Here is a 19,152-nt window from a genome sequence, read left to right as displayed (position 1 = left end):
ACAGCACCTGACAGTATTGCCATTCTGAAACAACGAATTGTTGAAGAATGTAGGGCAATTTTCGCTGACACACTGGGACGAGTACGACAAGAGTTTAGCAATAGGATGCATTACTGCCAGGAAGTAGATGGAGCACATTTTGAACACTTATTATAAGAACTGGTTCTTAAATCTTTATTAATTAAATGCGAAACTATAATTTTCGTATTTCTTCAATTTATCAATCAAAATCAGCCGGAACCCAAACAAAATTGGTATGACTGAATAGGTATTTTCAATACCTTTCAAACGAGCTGTCACTTGCCATAGGGTCCCATTTAAAATTTTTGGTCACAGTGGCCTTGTGACGTCATTTATGACTATTGCGTCACCTGTTGTGACCAGTTAAGAAGCCTACATCCGTTTATTTCCACCCTCCAAATTTCATTATTAGAAGTATACCCGTTCAAAAGATACGAGGGGGGGAGGGGACTTTTGACTAGCACTGTATAATAAACTTATACTACACTGAACTGAAGGAAGAGATGCATATTTCATTGAGAAATCCTTTCGAAACCCTTGATAGCAGGCTGTTCCATATTGAATGCCAACCCTTTAAAGGACTTTTCAACTTCTAAATGACTTGTCAATAAATTAATCGTCATTACTTCGGCCTGAATTTTCAACTAATTCAGTTCCTTGTATTCTTCCGTGAGAGATTCCAGTTGCTATTAGAGTTTTCTCATACATTTTCCATCACTATGTCTCCCAGAACTAAAAAGAACAGACTGAAAATTAAATTTTCTAATTAAAGTACATCAACCACATTTCGGCAAATATAATGATCGAAAGTAGAAGCGGAGGACGAGAAGATTTGCTGTTTTAAATTATTCGTCAACAAAAATCTACAGATGAACGTAGCTTGGATTTACCCTACTTTATATTTTGATGGTAGTTACTTGTTTAAGATTCATACGCGAACAACGGCAATGAATTCCTTTCATTTGACGTTCAAAAGGGACATGTTATTTTCCAAGGTCGACATATAGCCATTATCTCAGATAGCATTATCACCATAACTCTGAGAAAAACACTTATAAACTCATTGAAAAAACATGATTGTTAGACTTTGAAAAATAATTGTCCTGCCACGTACCTGAATACGATTATTTTCTAGCTTGATGAATAGCTACTTCAATTCTCATAACAGAATTTATGATTCTAATAAAATATGTCATAACGATAGGTTACGTTAGCAATTGTGTTATACCTTGTATATAGGTGAATCAAATATAAACGAGATAAACGAGAATTTATTTTTATTTTAAACGCAAAAAAGAATATAATTTATTTTTCTACATAATCTCCTGATTTGGAAACACATTCTTCCCAGCGGATAGGCAGCTTTCCAATTCCTTCCACGTAGAAAGATGCAGGTCATGTCTGCAGCCAGTTGCGCACTATCGAATCTTTGGCCCCTCAAAGCATCCTTGAGAGGAGCAAACACATGAAAGTCATAGAGTGACAGGTCTGGACTGTGAGGAGGCGAAGTCTGCAGTCATGGCTCTCATTTTCAACACTATTACGACCCTCCAGGAACTGTTCATGCCATGCAAACACTCTGGCCATGCGATAGTGTATCTTCTCTGAACTGTGCATCAATATCTTCAAGATTTCGGCCGGTTTTACGCCTTCTCCAGCGAGAAACTTGATTACAACACGTTGCGCAATTAACGGATGTACCTCTTGCTCCGACATCGTCACGGTGGATACTGAGAGGGCTGAGAAGGCGATCCCATGTACTTCCCCTACTCCTGACAAACCTACCCAACAACAAACATAGCAAGAACGTTCTCCCTCCACTATTGTACCTGAAGGTCGAAAAGTCTCGTTTATATTTGATTCACCCACTTACTCTCTTTCCATGGATCAGCACCATGACACGAAACAAAAATACTCATTCAATACGCTTTCACTTGATCATGAACGAATTTTTGAATAGGGATTGAACGCTCTTGAAACTCATGTGGACTTGTATCGTCCCAAATTTGATAATTTTCTCACGTATCCATTCATCGCTGAAGAGATGATTTTTCGGTGAGAATTAGGGCCCAACTGCACCAGGGCTCATTCAGCGAGCACAAGTCGTTGTTTCAGTCATTTACCTTCAGTTCCTGGGTCAGTTAAATTATGTTCAAGTATGGTTCTCCGCCCATCATCCCTTCCATCAGCCGAACTTCCGTCCCTACAATCACCCTCGCCACTCTCTGAAATTATAAATACGAGTGAATCCGTAGCTCACCAGTCAGCTATCGCTGAGACTCCGAGATATAACCTTACCGATTATGATGTATATCGAAGCAGACGAAATGTTTGGTATTTTAGATTCCATTCGCCTGGATTATGTTCTCATCGATATTGTGGTTCCACTATAGTTTTTCAAAGGTCCAAAGACGTCCAATGAACATAGTTTGAGCCTCAACAAATAACATCTTTAATATAACATAAACCCCTCGTTGTTTCAGGTATGCATGCTGATGGACGTCTTCATCGGCACCAACATCCTCACAGCTTGGATCTCAGTCTACTTGGCGCTCCCCATCCTAGCAAGCAGCGCCTTCAACCCGTGGGTCTACGGCTACCGGAATTCCGAGCTTCGCCGAGCAGTACGCAGAGTAGTAGACGACCTCTTGACTGCCTTAGGCTTCACGCACCGCAGCAGCCACGGAACGTCAGACCAGCTTCCCCCCAGTGCAGCAGCAACAGCTGGAGACGTCGGCTCTTTCATCAACAACGTGCAGAGAGACTGCTTCGAGTGGAAACCCGCAGCGGACTTCCTCCTGGTGCCCATGGCGCACCCGGAAAGCTCCGGGGTCGTTTCTGACTGCGAGCAACGCATCTTCAGCGATAATCCTAGGCTGCTGCTCGCTGGCGAGGCGCCTAGACAGCTGCGGATGTCCAGAAGCATGGTAGAGAGCTTCGCCGTGAACCGGGGTTCGGACATTGTGATAATAACCGGGAGGGAACGAGGGATGAAGCATGGATCGAGTGTGGTGTGAGGAGGAGATTTGTGATGTTGTTATCCGAAGTTTGGGGAGTAGGAGTGGGAGATTTTAGGCTTTGTCTAGTCAATTTCTTTGTTTGTGATTGTTCCAATGCAGGATGAATGGGCGAAGGTGGGTTCTGCTTTTCAGTTGGTGGGATGATTTTGGAAAACTAGATGTAGCTTATGAAGAAGCCAACTAGGGAGTTCAACACTGAAGAATCAAATCGCGAATGTCAATGCTAAATGGGGCTATCATTGGCGTGCTTACTCATAAACAGCCTTGCCTCTTAAGTTGAGTCTAGCACCAAGATCTGACTAAGGGTATATTCTAGCTAGTTGATATCAAATTGATATACTTTCGTTTTCCGTTCTAGGGGCAGAGATGAGTTCAATTCAAAGAAAGCTAAGACTTGCTGATATTGATGAATATATTCTCAGAAGTTTTGGAATAATTCCACGATGGATGTCATTCTCTTCAATCACCTTTCAGCTATTTTGATGATAACTGAAGTTTATTCTCAGGGAACTACGCAAATGAGAGTATAACATAAACGTCGCATCTGATACAAACATTTTTCTGGCTACGGAAAAATAGACAAATATCTCACATGACGGTACTGGTTTCCTCCCATCAAGAGGCCAAATGTTTTGTGACTACTCTTGACGACTCAGATGTTACTCAACTCGTGAAACTTTTCAGTTCCTGAAGGTACGAAGGATGAAATACATAGACTATTGTCTCGGGCTTCGACATTATAATAGTAGCAACCAAATGGTGCAAAATCATCTCTCACAACAGTCATTGATTGAATTGAGACATTTCAACTTCAAAATGAAGACTTTTGGAACATCGATAATCAATTAGTCATACCATCAAATCTGAACTGAACGTAATCATATTGTGTTTTGATTTATCACCCACTGAAGGGTTAATATCAGTATTATATTCCAGGCTATGAACTTCCATAGTTCTTGATACTTCATCTTGAAATCTGTTGATCAACTGATGAGCAGAATCATCACCATGTTGTACGGCTTATATACAGGGTAACGAGCAAAATTTAAGTTCTTGAGTCGGTTATATAGGTAGTTTCATATTGAAGCACATTTTTCTTGATTATCATCGATAACTTCTCCATAAGAAACTTACCTTTTAATGAGAATGAAGTATGAGAGTAAAACTGTTACAAAAGCTGTTTTTGAATATGAAAATTTTGCAAATTTCTGTTGAAACTTCCTTTGAGAAATGCGAATGAAACTCCACAACACTTATGATTTTATGAATTTGCTCTTTCATTCACTTTGAAAATAATTTCCAGATTCAGTATACTCTGACCCAATTGTGATGAGGTATAAAAAGTCAACAGTGGACCATGGATGGAATGTTGTATACAAGTATGAATTTATTTAGAAACGGACTCATTATAATTGTTTTCATTAAAATTTATTTTTTTATCAATGGTCAGTTTTTTTCTCACCCAAAATATCAGTCTCTCTTCTAGATTTTGTTTATAAAAATGGGAATTTTGAGCATTGCTGTTACCATAAACAGTGTTATTTGAAAAATATGAAAGAGAAACCGAACCTTGCGGCACCCTTCTCCATTGATATATGTAAACACTGGAGAAGGCAAATCATGGATGATTCAAATTGAAAGAGGTATATTTTTAGAAGAGGTCAATTTTTGGGAAAAAAAGGTTTTGGCTTTCTACTTCTCCATCTTCAAACTTAAAAATGAGGTAATCTTCAAAAAAAAGCAGTTTATTTGAAAAAAAAGATGTGTAGATCACGCAAAGAAGTAACTTTCACAGAAAAACTGGAAAAAATCCATTTCAAACAATTACTTCCATATAAACACTGATATCGTATATGAAAGAGGCAATATTTCACTTGGAACACTGAAATCCCCAATGGTGAACATCGATGTTTCGGAATAAAACACTTGTCTAATAGCACCAATCTTGATAACAGTACAAGATAAACCACTTAATGTAATCAAATCAGAATTCATTATGGATTAAATTGCTTTCTTTCTTTGGAAGATTCCTATATTTTTTGTATGAAGATAGAGAAGTAGAAAACAATAACCTTCCTTTCCCAAATATATAAGATTTATGGTGTGAATATCATTTCAAATTTATAAATAATGGAACGCGAAAATAAATATATGTTGAATATTTTAAAAACATATCACGAACATTGATTTCAGATGCGAAAAGTAAGTATATCCACTTATGTTTTAAAAAACATGTTTTGCGTATCTTTTTCAATTGTGGGTTTCAGTACACGAGATAAGATATAATAAAATTGTTGTTATCACGAAAGGTAAAGTGATGGGATGATGATTTATTTCGTCTTTTAACACTTATCATCTGTATAACTAATTAATAAAAGGATAGTCCTTGTACCAAAATATCCAGCTGAATCACACTCATTTCAAAATTGTTTTCCTTTTCTGTATTCTTCGATAGGTTTATACACTTCTCTCACCATCACATCTAGGAATTTGTTCCAGGCTTCCAATTCTTCCTGTTTCATGAAAGATAAGGTGTCAACTAGGGCCGCTTTGACGTCCTGGAATTATAAAACAGTGTGAAATTGGTGTTTTTTTCTATAATTACATTATTCATTGATGAATTGAAACCTTGATGAAAAAAATGTATATCTGTTGAGGACGTTCGAAAATAAAGCAGGACAGTGAAAGAAACCAAGAAGATCAATAGATTTTTCCAATTCTGAAAACAAAGTCAGATACCTGCAGAATCTCTCAACAGTTTTCTTGCTTGACAAAATTATTGAATATGACAAATTACTGATAAATAAAAAATTATGGTACAATTCAGAGATATTTATTTAATATTGATGGAGTCACAAACCGTTATTTCAACACTTCGACACATGCTTCAAGAGGAAGATCAAGCTTCCTCTTGAAGATGATCACTTGGTGATCGAAACACCTGTCTAGGTGTTGAAATAACGGTTTGATTTTGGGAAAAAACTCCAGTGGTATTCATTAATACAGCAATGGTTGTGGAAGGTGAAAATACCCAAAGAAGTTTGATAAAAAGCAGATCTCTCCTAAAAAAATTATTGAAAGCTTCAATATCTTTCAATTATTCTCAATATCAGAAATTAACCTATTGAACACCAGATGATATTACATTCCTGACTAGTACTACAACGGATACATCTGCTAGATAATTGAGTTGTATGAAGCATGAGAAGTTGATGAGATGCTTATATATTTTCACTTCAAAACAGTGTTCTTAGTTTCTGAAAATACGGCTCAAGAGGTGTGTATCTTTTTCAAGCGCAGATCATATCGAAATCGGCATATACTACAAAATGTACACATTTATTCGAAGGATTTGGTGCTTCAGATAGTCGTTTTGGCCCAATTCAACGATTTGATGGAATGTAATGATGTCATGTCTCAATACACCATCGTCAATGGGAAATTAATCTGTTTTGAAGCTTGCAATTCAATTTTTCAGGATCGTATCCGAAAGATATCATCACCAAGGGTATTGAGCGTATATTTGTACATTTGCTCAAAACTAGACCCTTCTAAATGCTGGTACTTTATGATGCCTAGAAAATACAATTTTTCTTTTCCACAATTTCGTTCCACATCGTTTTTTTGTCAAATTTACAATACTATTTGTTGCTGAGATATCAATATATCTACGTATATCATTAATTTGAACAAATTCTTTGTCATTTCCGATCAAAATCTGAGTTGTTTGTATTATTCACCTTCAAAGCATCGATATCTACGCCTCTTGGAGCATGCGCAATTCCTATTTTTGCAGCTAAACTCGAGAAGACTGCGGAATCTTCCATTACACCTATCAGTGAACTAATGCTGTACAGGACAGAGTTGCAGTGAGCCTGGAATGTTTTGTTGGTTGGTAAGTCGTTCTTGGAAATGTTTCTGAAGGGGAAGGCTTGCTGATGTTTTGGTTGGATTTCGAATAACCTGAAAAAAATACAAAAATGTATGTTTATTTCGGAAATTTTCGAACCGGAACGTTGATTTCACTGAGTACCTAAACCAGGGTCTCCCAGGTACTCAATATGCCTCTTCAAAGAATTTGGAGGACTCAGATCGGGTGAACGAGGAGGCCACTCAATTATACATCTTCGTAATTCATATTGACAAAATTGTTACTTACATTCCACCTTGCAACTTTTTTAATCTACTAACTATAGTGAATATATTTTCATTTGCTTTCTTGACTATGAAGAAATCTTTTGTTCTCTCCATTGTTTTGAAAGTTGACATGAAAGTCATGAAAATGTGTGGCATTTCCGAAGTAATCTCGAACATATAACAATTTTCAATGGGTACATTGGGAATCTCAAGCGTGGAATAAATCTGTCTGAAACAGATTCGTCACACAGGAACTATAGCACTTTTGTAGACGTGCTAACTGAGTTAGCATTATCGACAGATGACTAAAACAGCTTTAGTCATCTATCGGTGATGCTATTTTTTTCAGCAAAACACGTGGAAAAGTGATCATAAGTGATCTTCCCATCCTAATTATCACCACCATACAGAAGAGCAGTTTCATGCGCAAAATTGACAATTTTATTTGTGATGCTATGTGTGCTCAGGGAAAAATTTTTATATACTAAGAATACCAGTGGCCAAAATATTGTTCATTGGATAACTTATTTCATATCTGTACGTTCACTTTTTTTAGAGAACATTCCATTTTCATAGAGTGTCGATAACATTTTATATGACTTTATATAACCACAAATGATCAGTACCTGGTGATCAATTGGCAAAAATACTCGATTTTCGGTATACTGTGGATATGAGACTTTCATCCTAACTAGTCCATTCCAGAAAAGCTCAGTTTTTTGTTCTCCATCTCCTTGGTAAACTGTATATTCTCATTACCATTCATATGCGAAAAAAACCTTGGAGCTTCTCTTATTCGTGGCTACCTAGAGAACATGTCATTCAAAATGTACCACAAGGAAAATATTCTTTTACAAAAGTCCAAAAACACGTCAAGTTTATTCATGGAGTACACATGTATTGACAAATAATAATTGCAAAACTCCGATGTTTACTCTCGCAGGCTTTTAATATGCCTCTTTGAAAAATCCGGAGAACTTAGGTCGGGCAACCGAGGAGGCCACTATATTGTATCCATTCGGCCCTAGCAAGCGACTTCAAAAAATCTATCGTTTGAATAGTCAGACACATTTTGTCGGTGATGTGAGAAAACACCATCTTGTTAGAACATAATTTTCTCCTCAATCCATGCAAGTTCAATCTCTAAGATGGTTAACGCTGGGTATGTATGTGACATAACATTGCTTTTTCCAGAGTTGTGAATCTTTCATGCATCTATACTTTCTTAAAAAATTTTCCAACCACATTCATTGAATACTATGTATATGATGGAATCGGCCGATGTCTTTCAACACGCCAGATGAAGCCATTGTATGGAGAAACACGTGTTGCGTTTTTGTAAAACAATTTAGTGAAAATCTCACAATGAAGTGTTTTTGGAATACGTTTGAATACTATGTAGATATTCAAAACAGCGGTACTATCGATATCCCAATTATAGGCGGTAATCAACGGATAGTAGCCAGGTTGAGTTATTAAGACAAATCTAAGTTAGCATTCTAATAAGTCAGAGTCTCGAAAATTTTCATTCCACATCGTATGATTGCCTTAATGCCAGGTTTGTAAGGCTGACGTTTCGTCTGCTACTGCGGTATACATTATCAGTTAACGGTTGCAGCTTTCGAGTTGATGCTTCCACGAAATCTATAAAGCTTCCATTATCTTGTGAACCAGTTCATCGAAAATTGAAGAGTTTAGTTGGTTCCATTCTTACATAATTCAAATGAATCACAAAAAAAGCTTTTCTCCAACGCAGGAGAAACTGATGAAGGATAATCTCATAATGTGAAATCTTCAAGCCTCACTGTTGAAATACAGCCGATAGAAAAAAAATGCCTTGAAAGTGATTTCTCATGAAACCCTTCTTAGATAAACTCTTGCCTGAACTCACCTCATGAAAAATTTTATCCCATTTCCAGTCGAGTCTTTCATTACCGTTTCCCATGAATTTTTCAGGAGATATTTGTCCCTAGAGGTGAGTCCTAGCTGCGGGTCTGGATCGTCAGTTCTGTATGAGCTCATTATCAGGCTGAAAGCTGGAAAAATTGAAAGGAAATGATAACATGGGAGCAAATTATTATCAGAAATTGGAACTTGATGAGTGTTGTGATGGATTATTTTTATTTTTGGAGTGTCGAGCACGTTTATACGGGTTGATTTCTGTTCTGAACCGGCCTTCATAGACATATACAGGCTCAATCGACAAGTTATATGGCTCCATTGCTATGAGATGACCTAAGACTTTGATCTTATCATATATTTATCGGAGGTAAACTAAGACCATCTCAATAATTGATTTTCCCTCATATTGGATATTTCATTAGAGATAATTTAACCAACATATTCATTCTTCAATCAAACTAACCGACTTAACATCACCAGGAGAAGACTAAAACTGAATTTTCATGGATTTATTGATATTTTTATACATACCTAATGATAGCCAATGAATCAATTGCATTCAATTATTATCGTACCTGAAGTAAGTGAACAACAAATAGTAAGTGACTTTTTGTTGTGATACCTCATCTTACCTGTTTTCTACCTATAATTATAACGTGAAAGTGTTATTTTTGATATATGAACTTCAAAAAAATCAAAATCAAAAAATCTTTATTTCCGTAGACCTAGGGAAGGCATGGAAAAAGTCACATTACTCAGTACAATTACAATGAGGTCACAATCATAAAACAACATAATTATAAGACATACAATATAACATTTAGACCATAAAAGGGATACAAAAATTAAAATTTAAAATTCCAAATCAGACTGAAAAAATTCATTAAGCGAATAAAGTACCTTTTCACATAATAGTTTCCGAACTTTTTGTTTAAAGAGCTTTACACTAGTTATTTTTTAATGGATATTGGGAGCTTGTTGTACAGTTTTATTGACATGTTATGAGGTCTATTAGTCACCTTGGCTAACTTATGACTAGGAATCAAAATGTTATAGTTTTTTCTCAGGGTGAAGTCCGAAAGAAGACATGTATCATCTCTGTTCTGAAACTTGGAGCAATTTGATTTAACGTAGATTATGCAATTAAGAATATTCATGCAAGTAACAGTTTATATATTCAACTTTGCAAAAAGTTCTAATAATCTTTTTCTGGAAAATTAATAAGTCACTGATTCTATTGCAGTTGCCAAAACAAATAATACAGTAATTGAGGGCAGAGTGAACATACGCATAGTAGTAACTTTTAAGAATTTCAATAGACGCAAAATTACGCAGATTCCATATAACGAAACAGTGTGTCGCTAATTTTTTCGGTATGAAATCAATATGATGATTCCAATTGAGTTGGGAATCAATAAAAACTCCTAAAATTTTTGTATAGTTTACCTGTTCAATACTTTTAATCTCATACCTAACCAATACACTACAATCAGTTTCCTGAATTGTAAAGAGAATGGTGTTGGTTTTAATATTATTTAGAATCAAGCCATTCTCAGAACAATAATTTTGCATGTTGGATACAGCATCATTTGCTCTTACTGACAATGTTTCACATTCCGAACCACTGATAGTAAAAGATGTGTCATCAGCAAATTGTATAGAGCACTGTGGATGATTAGTTTTTGAAAGGTCATTAACAAATAAAATAAATAGTGTAGGCCCCAAAACACTACTTTGGGGCACACCTGTAACAACGTTTCGAGATTCAGAGACAATAGATCCAGTCTGAAGCCTAACTTTAACAACCTGTGTACGACCAGTTAAATAGGTTTCAATCCATTTCAGACTTGGACCACGGACGCCCATGTCAAACAGTTTATCAAGAAGAAGACCGCCCGTGTCAAGTCGAAAAGAACACTAAGTGATTTTTCACCGTTGTCGAAGTTTGATTATACATGATTATGTAGAGGCCTCTAAAAATGTATTGTCATATATCGGCCTCAACAATTTAAATTTTTCTTATTTATTCTGTGACCGGCGTTTTGAGTACTTTGAGACACTATAGACTTCTCTGGTCTATGTTCCTTGAAGCGAGATATTGCTTTACACCAAGTTTGACCAACATACTTTCCATTGTGAGCCTGGAAGCTTCTTTCATAAAATCATAGACTTATCTATTTTTGGTTATTTTGTTCTTCCAGTTGTCCAAAACTTGTTGAAGTTTGTAAGCACGCCTTAGTTTGAATGCCTGCAAACTATTTTTTTTCAACTTGGCACAACGGAATTGAAATAGGTTTCCCGTAAAATAAACCAAAGTTTGTTCGGCCAGTCTTCAGTCGAAATAAAATGAATCGATATACAGCAGAAAACTGAAGAGATCAAAATATCTGATAACCTCAGAACAAGTGACCAAGGCAACTCTGTTGACTCACGCTGTATTTGCCAATATTTTTCACTTCACAGAAATCACGCTCTACTCTGATTTCACTCAATATTGATCTATCAATCTATGAGAAGTGACAACTTCACAATAAATGCACAATTCCTGCGATATATGTTCATCGATTCAATCTCTTACCGCAAAATTAGAGTCCAAGAAAAGGTAGCAAATGCACTCGATTGGAATAGATTGCACAATGCTGTTCGATACAAAACACTGACTTTTATTAGTTTCATCACATGGAGAAGCACGTAGGCATTTTTTAAAGGCAAACATTGTCACATGATTCATTTCAATAGATAATAATTATCGGTAACTCAGATAGATTGGAGATGATTAAAGTAATCAATTTCCAGATCTCGTTCAATGGACAAAATGACGAATCACTCAGGTGTATCTATGCAAGAGTTATTATAGTTCCTGATATTTCAATTCGATTTCAATTCATTTTCGTTTTTTTTTATTGTTTGGAATCAGAAAGCTTTGACAGCGAGAATGAAATCTTGGTCTTCGTGGAGATTATAACTAAAGAAAACCACTGCAAAATCTGGAAACCAACCAGAACAATATGTGTGATATTCATATGAGAAATGATAATAATAATAATACGTTTATTATTTATCAAAAATTCACAACCAATATTGAGTTTCAATAAAAAAAAATAGGTAAATAAAAGGTGAGAGTTCAGTTTTCTCTCAACACCAGGAAGAGAGAAACTGGTCTTCCATTCAGACCCTTACTACAAACTAAACTTAAAACTAAAATATACCTACTGACTAGTACCAGTAAACAAGAAGAAGACTAGAGGAAAGCAAGAGAAAAAAAAAAAGATGAAAGAGAGAGAAAAGATAGGAAAGATAGGAACTCTTTTTATAATTTATTTTCACTTGTGAGGACAGTGATTTCTTTAGGTCATAAAACCGCCAGGTTGCATGACGATGCTGTGAGCATTTTAGTTTTTTGCTCTGAGTTAGGAGATATTTTCAATTATATATCATTTTTGTAGTTCACGCAAACATACAGAGAAAGAGAAACACGACCTACTGTAGTCGGTTATCTTATATGTATTCATGTAACTAGCAATATTATATGAAAAACTACGTTTGAAAATTTCCTTTCTATGTCGAGGAATGGTGATGAAAAAAGTTTGTCGAGTATTTCTATCATGTATGTCTTTTCTATATATGACTTTATCATGGAGATAGTTGGGTTGTTTGTATTTCAAAAGTTTGTAGAACTAGCAAAGAATATGTAATTTACGCCTGTTGGACATATCGAGCCATTCAATTCCTTTAATTTTATGAGAAATCCTCTGCCTGCTTTTTATGCCAAAAATAAGTCTCAAACAGCAGTTCTGGATTTTCTGGATACGCTGACTATCCATGCCATCTAAACAAGGCCCATGTACAATATCACAATAGTTGAATTGGGAAAGCACTAATGAATCACACAGAATTTTTTTTACATCTTGGCTTAAATAGTGTCTATGTGGGTAAATCATCTTTAAGCTAGTGTAACTTCTTTTCAACATAATATTAACCTATTCTTTGAATCTCAATTTTTGATCTAGTATCAAACCCAAGTTCCTTGCACTCTCACTATGAGGTATTGCGTCATTTCCCATCCTCAGTATAATATTATGAGATATATCATTCCTGACATTGTCATTGCAGAACAAAATAGCACATGACCTTTGAGGATTTATTTTGAGTAGATGTTTATCACATATGTCTTTTAAAGTTTGTAAGTCAATATTTATTTCTCTGTTAGTTTGCATGACATTATCTGGTTCAAAGGTTTTATATATCTGTGTGTCATCAGCGTACATGTGGTAGTTACAGTGCTGCAAAGCCTCATGAAATGTTGCAGTAAATAAGGTGAACAGAAGTGGACCCAAAATACTACCCTGAGGAGCACCGCATGATACATGAGCAAAATTAGAAGTTTTATCATTCAGAGCAACACGTTGAAGTCTATTTGATAAATATGAAGTAATAAGTTTGCAAGCATTTTGGCCAAACTTCAAGTAGTGAAGTTTAGATAGGAGAATTCTGTGGTTTATCAAATCAAATGCTTTCGAAAAGTCAAGTAGGATGAGTACAGTTGCTTTATTTTCATCACTACCTTTGATAATGTCATCCGTTATATTTACAAGTGCACTCACACAACTTTAACCAGGTCTGAACCCCGATTGCTTTGAGGTAGAATTTTAGACTGTTCAACAAAGATTCGTATTTGTATTTCCATAAGTTTTTCTAGAACTTTGGACAAAGTAGAACGAATACTGATTGATCTGTTGCTAATAACTCTTAATATTCTAAACATTATTTTGGTCAATTTAACAATTTCCTTGCACTACCATACATTGAATTTTCAATTTTTTGAATTAGTACTGAGCAGTAAGCATCAGTGATTGTATTTCTTTCTTAAATTGATGAATATTATAATTTAAAAATGGGGTGAAATTTCATTCTGATAAGAAGGAGCTATATAAGAAAAACATCCTCGAAATTTGGAAAAACGGTGCCTAGGTACGCTGAATAAGTTAATTCTCAAATTGACAATATCTATGTCAGAATGCCTGCTTAATAAACTATATAAATAACCAGGTGTTTCAGTTTTAAGCAACTCAAACAAAACATTTTTTATCAAATATTGGTTTCTGTATCTCACATTCAGCTCATTCATTTTTAACAAAAATGGTGTGACATGTTCACCATATGGTATACAAGCATACGAATCGCATGCAAGCATTTTGTATACGTTGTAACTTCTGCTTGTTATATTGCGGCAAAAAATTGTAAAACACCGAACTAGAATACTCGATATGGGGGGTAAATAAGAGTTTTAACTAACCTGAGTTTCGTTTCTTTTGATAACTGATACTTGAATTCATATAGCGATTTGAGTTTGAAGAATGATACTTTGAAAATGTTTGTCACATGTTCATGGAAAGGTTACGCCAAGAGTTTTAACACTGTCTACCCCAGTCAATGTCTGCGTTATCGAGAGTGAGTCTGAAGTTACACTGAGTTTCTACTATTTGTCTTTAAGACCCTGTGCATAAGGCCAAAGTTTGATTTGGATTGATTTTCAGTCCATGATTCTCCGAGTATAGGAATGTTTTGTGCAAATCTCTGTTTATATTGGCCACGCAACTTTCTGTATCGCTGTTATGAGAAGACAAATTTAACTGAATATCATCTGCGTATAGATGTACTTGACAATGGAATAAGAAAGTGAGGTAGTCAAAAATAAACACTGAAAACATCAAGGGTCCTAAAATATTTCCTTGCGGCACACCCTGACATTTCATCTGAATTCCAGGACATCGGCTGCGGATGCACATCTTGACCGGCAGCAGGAGGTTGAATATCTTAATGAGAATCTAGAGGTGTTTTCGAATTGGGGTGAAACCAACCAGGTTCAACTGAATGTCAAAAAAACGCAGGCATCAGTTTTCGCCAAAGAGATAAATGTCTCCGAACCGGATATAAAAATGTCAGGATGAACAATTTCGCTTTCTGCTTCGATAAATTTGTCTGGGGTTAGAATGGAGAACGATACGTCTTGGCACAATCATGTCGCTGGAATTGCAAAGGCTGCTCTTCAAATGATTGGAACACACTTTCCAACCAAAAAACTGTTCACATTTCAGCAAATTTGAATGCTTTATAAAGTTCAGATCATCCAGTTTTTTAAGTAGTGTTTTCATGAAAAATATTAGGAAAAACAGGTCTACCACAAACATGAATGTTAATGTCCAATCCTTTAAAAAAACATCAACACAAAGAATTTTCTTTTTTTTCGGTCCCAAATTTTTCAATGCCTTAGCAATTGACCTAAAACAGATTTCAAAAAGGAAGAAATACAATATTGAAACAAAAAAATATGTAATGAATTATTCTAAGAAATTTTATGATATACTGAATACAAAATCAACCTAAAAAAGAAAATACCAAGGGCTCACACCCCCTCCCCTGTGTCGATCACATCCGGAAATAAAATTTTCAATATCAATAATATATTTGTTTGAAGGTGATTGACAATGTTTCATGATGAATTTCACTAGTTCGGACTTCCATTGTCTACTATATAAAATGATTTGAAATCCCTCAAACAACTAAAAAAGAAAATGTGAAAATGAATAGCTGAAAATAACAATTATATTAACCAAAATAAACCTGAAATGAAATAATAGTGAAATAAAATACAAGTAAAAATAGAACAATTGAATAAATAAAAATAAAGAAATGAAAAAAAAAAAATAAAAATAAAAAGTGAAGAGATTCCAAGTCACATTAGTTCACGACGTTCCGATTGTTAGTATCTACAATCGTCTTCGGTTGATGACTGGACTGATTCACACATATGCATGTGCATATGTGTGTATACGTATGTATATATTTATGTATATAATCAACGTTTAAGTTGTTTATAGGTTGATACTACAACTCAAGCTCTGTTTAGCTCAGCCTTCAAAATTGTTTATATATCATTCAATGTTATATCATTATCAAACTATGTAATTACCTGAATAAATTTATCAATTTATTCATCTATAGAATTAGCAAATGTGCTCAGTTTATTTCAATAGATAATAAAAATCAGTAACTTGCATAGATTGGAGATAATCCATCCATGGATTTTCATCAAAAGTCAGCCGACTCCATCATCTTTCTTTCTAACTCAATCTTCTATTCCATAGTAGTTTATAAATATAAATGAGTATGGGATTTCTATTTCGTAAAATTATTACTACCATTAACTTTTTTATAGAGTAAATGAATTACACAGTTGAATTCACAATGCGGAACCCATTCCGGTTTTGATGTAGTAGCTTGTTTTCATTTTGAATGTTAAAAAACAACATATTTCATTCAAATGATTATCGTTCTGTAAAAATCAGAAAACATCAAAGCCATATTCGTTATGCATGGATTGATTTACCTAATTTCCCGTGTTTCCGCCATGAATGTAGGATCTGTTCCATCACATATGGGATGAATTTTAATCTCGTCAATTGATGAAGGCTAGTTTTGCGTCATTTACAATGTTTTGGGTGTACATGATATAAAATACATACATATACATACAAAATTACATATTTGTAATGTTAAACTGGCATACTGAGGATTTATCCTGTAATCAGTCTGAACACTCAGGAGAAAAACTCTTAAATATATTTTTGAAAAGACTAAGAAAAGGTGCAAATTTAAAATTCCATTAGATTTATAATATTTTTGAGAAAGCATACAAACCAATCTTTCGCACGTCAGCTATAGAACTTTAATTTTTTTCATGAGTAACTCCACATTTGATTTTTTTTTGTTACAAAATTAAAGTTTGACAGCAAATGTGAGCCCCGTAACTACTTTGATATCATTAGTTCGGACTTCCATTGCCTATATATAATTTTTGAAAATCAAATAGAAGAGCTGAAAAGTCATCACCTGAGGACGATTGTGGATACTCACAATCGAAACGTCGTGAAGTAACTTGTCTTGGATTCTCTTAATTTATGTTTTTTATTTTTTGTTGAATTTTTCTATATTTTTACTTGTATTCTATTTCACTGTGATTTCATTTCAGTGTTTTTCAGCTTAATATAATCGTTATTTCCAGCTATTCTTCTTAATTTTCAACTCGTATTGGTTCTTTTAGGGATTTCAAATCATTTTATATAATATTAGACAATGGAAGTCCGAACTGATGAAATTCATCATGAAACATTGTCATTCACCTTCAATCACACGTAACTACTATTTTTTCGATTATATTTTATCTCAATTGATGCACGAATCGATAGCAAGGTCAAGGTTCATAAAAACTTCCCGTGTGATGAAAATCCAACTGGCCATATTTTATACGTCATAAATATTGGTTGATATTACAACGATTTCTGTCTAGAATGATTTCAAGACCATCCGGACCTGGTGAAGCGACTAACTCCCTGGATTTTCGATAAATTTGTTTGCTCGTATCAAACAAGGTGGTTTCAATAATGCGGTTCAAACGAAGAAGGCACTTAGCTAGAGGAGAATCGAATAAGAAAAAGATTGAAGTCAACAGTGGACCTGAATGTATTATACAAGTATTCCTTGATGGTAACCAATCAACAATAATATCAAAAAAATTTGGTGTACCGCAAGGTTCAGTCCTGGGACCGCTCCTTTTTGCAATGTATATTAGTGACTTCCATGAATTTAGTTTTGATAAAATACATCACTATGCCGATGATACTCAATTGTATAGTTCATTCAGCTTTGAAGATATTACACCTACTAATGAAAATATTAACAGAAACCTCAAAACCCTATATGATGTATCCTGTGCACATAATGTTACTATCAATCCAAAGAAATCCCAGGTCATATTATTTGGTACCAAAAGTAAAAGAAATATTGTGTGTGAGTCATTGTCGATCCGTGTCAACAATAACATAATACCTTCCGTGAATGAATGTAAAAATCTGGGCTTGTGGTTAGATACAGACATGAGATTCACGAAGCATGTAAGTCATCTGTGTATAACGTCATTCAATGTATTAAGACAACTTTATCCAAGTAGACACCTTTTATCAAAAAGTCTGAAGTTGAATCTCTGTGAAACACTTATTTTTTCAAGATTAGCTTACTGCGATTGTATCTACGGACCCGCCTTACAACAATTAGATGTGATGCGACTCCAGCGAATACAAAATAGTTGTGTCAGATTTTCCTACGGTATCAGAAATTATGATCACATAAGTCCGTCCTTTCGAGATTTTGGTTGGCTTTCACTTAAATATCTAAGAGCAATCCATTTGCTTAGTTTCACGCATATAATTCTTGTTTAGGGATATCTGCCTTACTTACGTGAAAGACTGGTTGCACTATCACACAGTGGCACTTTTCGTAATAGGCATACTTTGCTCATTCCCAGGCATTCCACAACAATATTTACTCGAAGTTTCTCCTACAATGCGGCAAAGTTGTACAATACCATCCCTACAGACTTTAAAGAAAGTTCATTGAGAAACTTTAAAAACAGTTTGAAAGACATGTTTCTCACACGACAGTGATAGGGCACGACATATGCAAAAGATTTTGTCAATTTCTCATATATCTGAATATTATACAAAATAATAAAAATACATTCCAATCGAGGTTAGGTTTAAAAGCAGCTCTCATAGCTGAACTCCATCTATTCATCATTTCTTTGAATTTTATTTGATTTGTACTTCTTATTGTGATGAATAAAGACATATCATCATTATTATTATTATTAAATATAAATTCATTCAGAAACGAACTCATCATACTTTTTTTCAATACATTTTTTTTATCAAAAGTCAGTTTTTTCCTCTTCCAAATTGTCAAGTCTCTTTTCCAGATTTTGTTTGAATAAGTGGTCCTGAAACCGAACCTTGCGTCACCCTTCAATCTCCATAGCTATGTGGAGTGTGGAAACTCTGGAGTGAAATGATTGAGAAGACAATTCGATTGTTTTGGAATGAAAAAATGTATTGTTTATGATATTTTTAGACCACATTCACTGTTCACACATATCTATGGAGAAGCCAAATCATAATAATCATAATAATTTGTGCTGTCGATTTCATTTCACATGCATAAATAATCGAACATTAAG

The 19,152-nt window shown here is 34.8% G+C and overlaps 2 protein-coding genes across 4 annotated transcripts in view; one reads left to right on the top strand and one right to left on the bottom strand.

The window, feature by feature from the left end:
* Positions 1-4,484, top strand: part of LOC111518326 (trace amine-associated receptor 4) — a 78,343-nt gene extending 73,859 nt beyond the window's left edge. For 2 of the 3 annotated variants that reach the window (XM_023174745.2, XM_023174744.2), the window contains exon 4: positions 2,505-4,484. In XM_023174745.2, coding sequence (XP_023030513.1) covers positions 2,505-3,038 — 534 coding nt within the window. In that variant the 3' untranslated portion in view covers positions 3,039-4,484. The remainder of the gene's footprint in view (positions 1-2,504) is intronic. The other variant, XR_002723951.2, reaches the window with a different exon arrangement.
* An 867-nt stretch (positions 4,485-5,351) lies between these two features.
* On the bottom strand, positions 5,352-11,534 carry LOC111501797 (uncharacterized). Its single transcript, XM_074176475.1, has 4 exons — positions 11,513-11,534; positions 9,070-9,214; positions 6,782-7,004; positions 5,352-5,599 (listed from the first exon to the last, which is right to left on the bottom strand). Exons 2-4 carry the CDS (start codon positions 9,198-9,200, stop codon positions 5,462-5,464), a joined length of 492 nt encoding a protein of 163 aa, XP_074032576.1. The 5' UTR covers positions 9,201-9,214; positions 11,513-11,534; the 3' UTR covers positions 5,352-5,461.
* Positions 11,535-19,152: the final 7,618 nt, after the last annotated feature.

The sequence above is a fragment of the Leptinotarsa decemlineata genome, unplaced genomic scaffold (genome assembly GCF_025532065.1).
Source record: "Leptinotarsa decemlineata unplaced genomic scaffold, Ldec_3_MD MMD2_tig00001719_RagTag_RagTag, whole genome shotgun sequence".
In the NCBI taxonomy this organism is placed as follows: domain Eukaryota; kingdom Metazoa; phylum Arthropoda; class Insecta; order Coleoptera; family Chrysomelidae; genus Leptinotarsa; species Leptinotarsa decemlineata.
The sequence above is the reverse complement of the archived record's forward strand: the minus strand, read 5'-3'. Positions and strand labels throughout refer to the sequence as shown.

Excerpts from the sequence above, each read along its gene's own strand:
- LOC111501797 (XM_074176475.1), bottom strand. The coding sequence starts at position 9,200 with ATGAGCTCATACAGAACTGACGATCCAGACCCGCAGCTAGGACTCACC. Across the intron at positions 7,005-9,069 it reads GGGATAAAATTTTTCATGAG|GTTATTCGAAATCCAACCAA; the intron begins GTGAGTTCAGGC and ends TATTTTTTTCAG. Across the intron at positions 5,600-6,781 it reads TAGATATCGATGCTTTGAAG|GACGTCAAAGCGGCCCTAGT; the intron begins GTGAATAATACA and ends TTATAATTCCAG.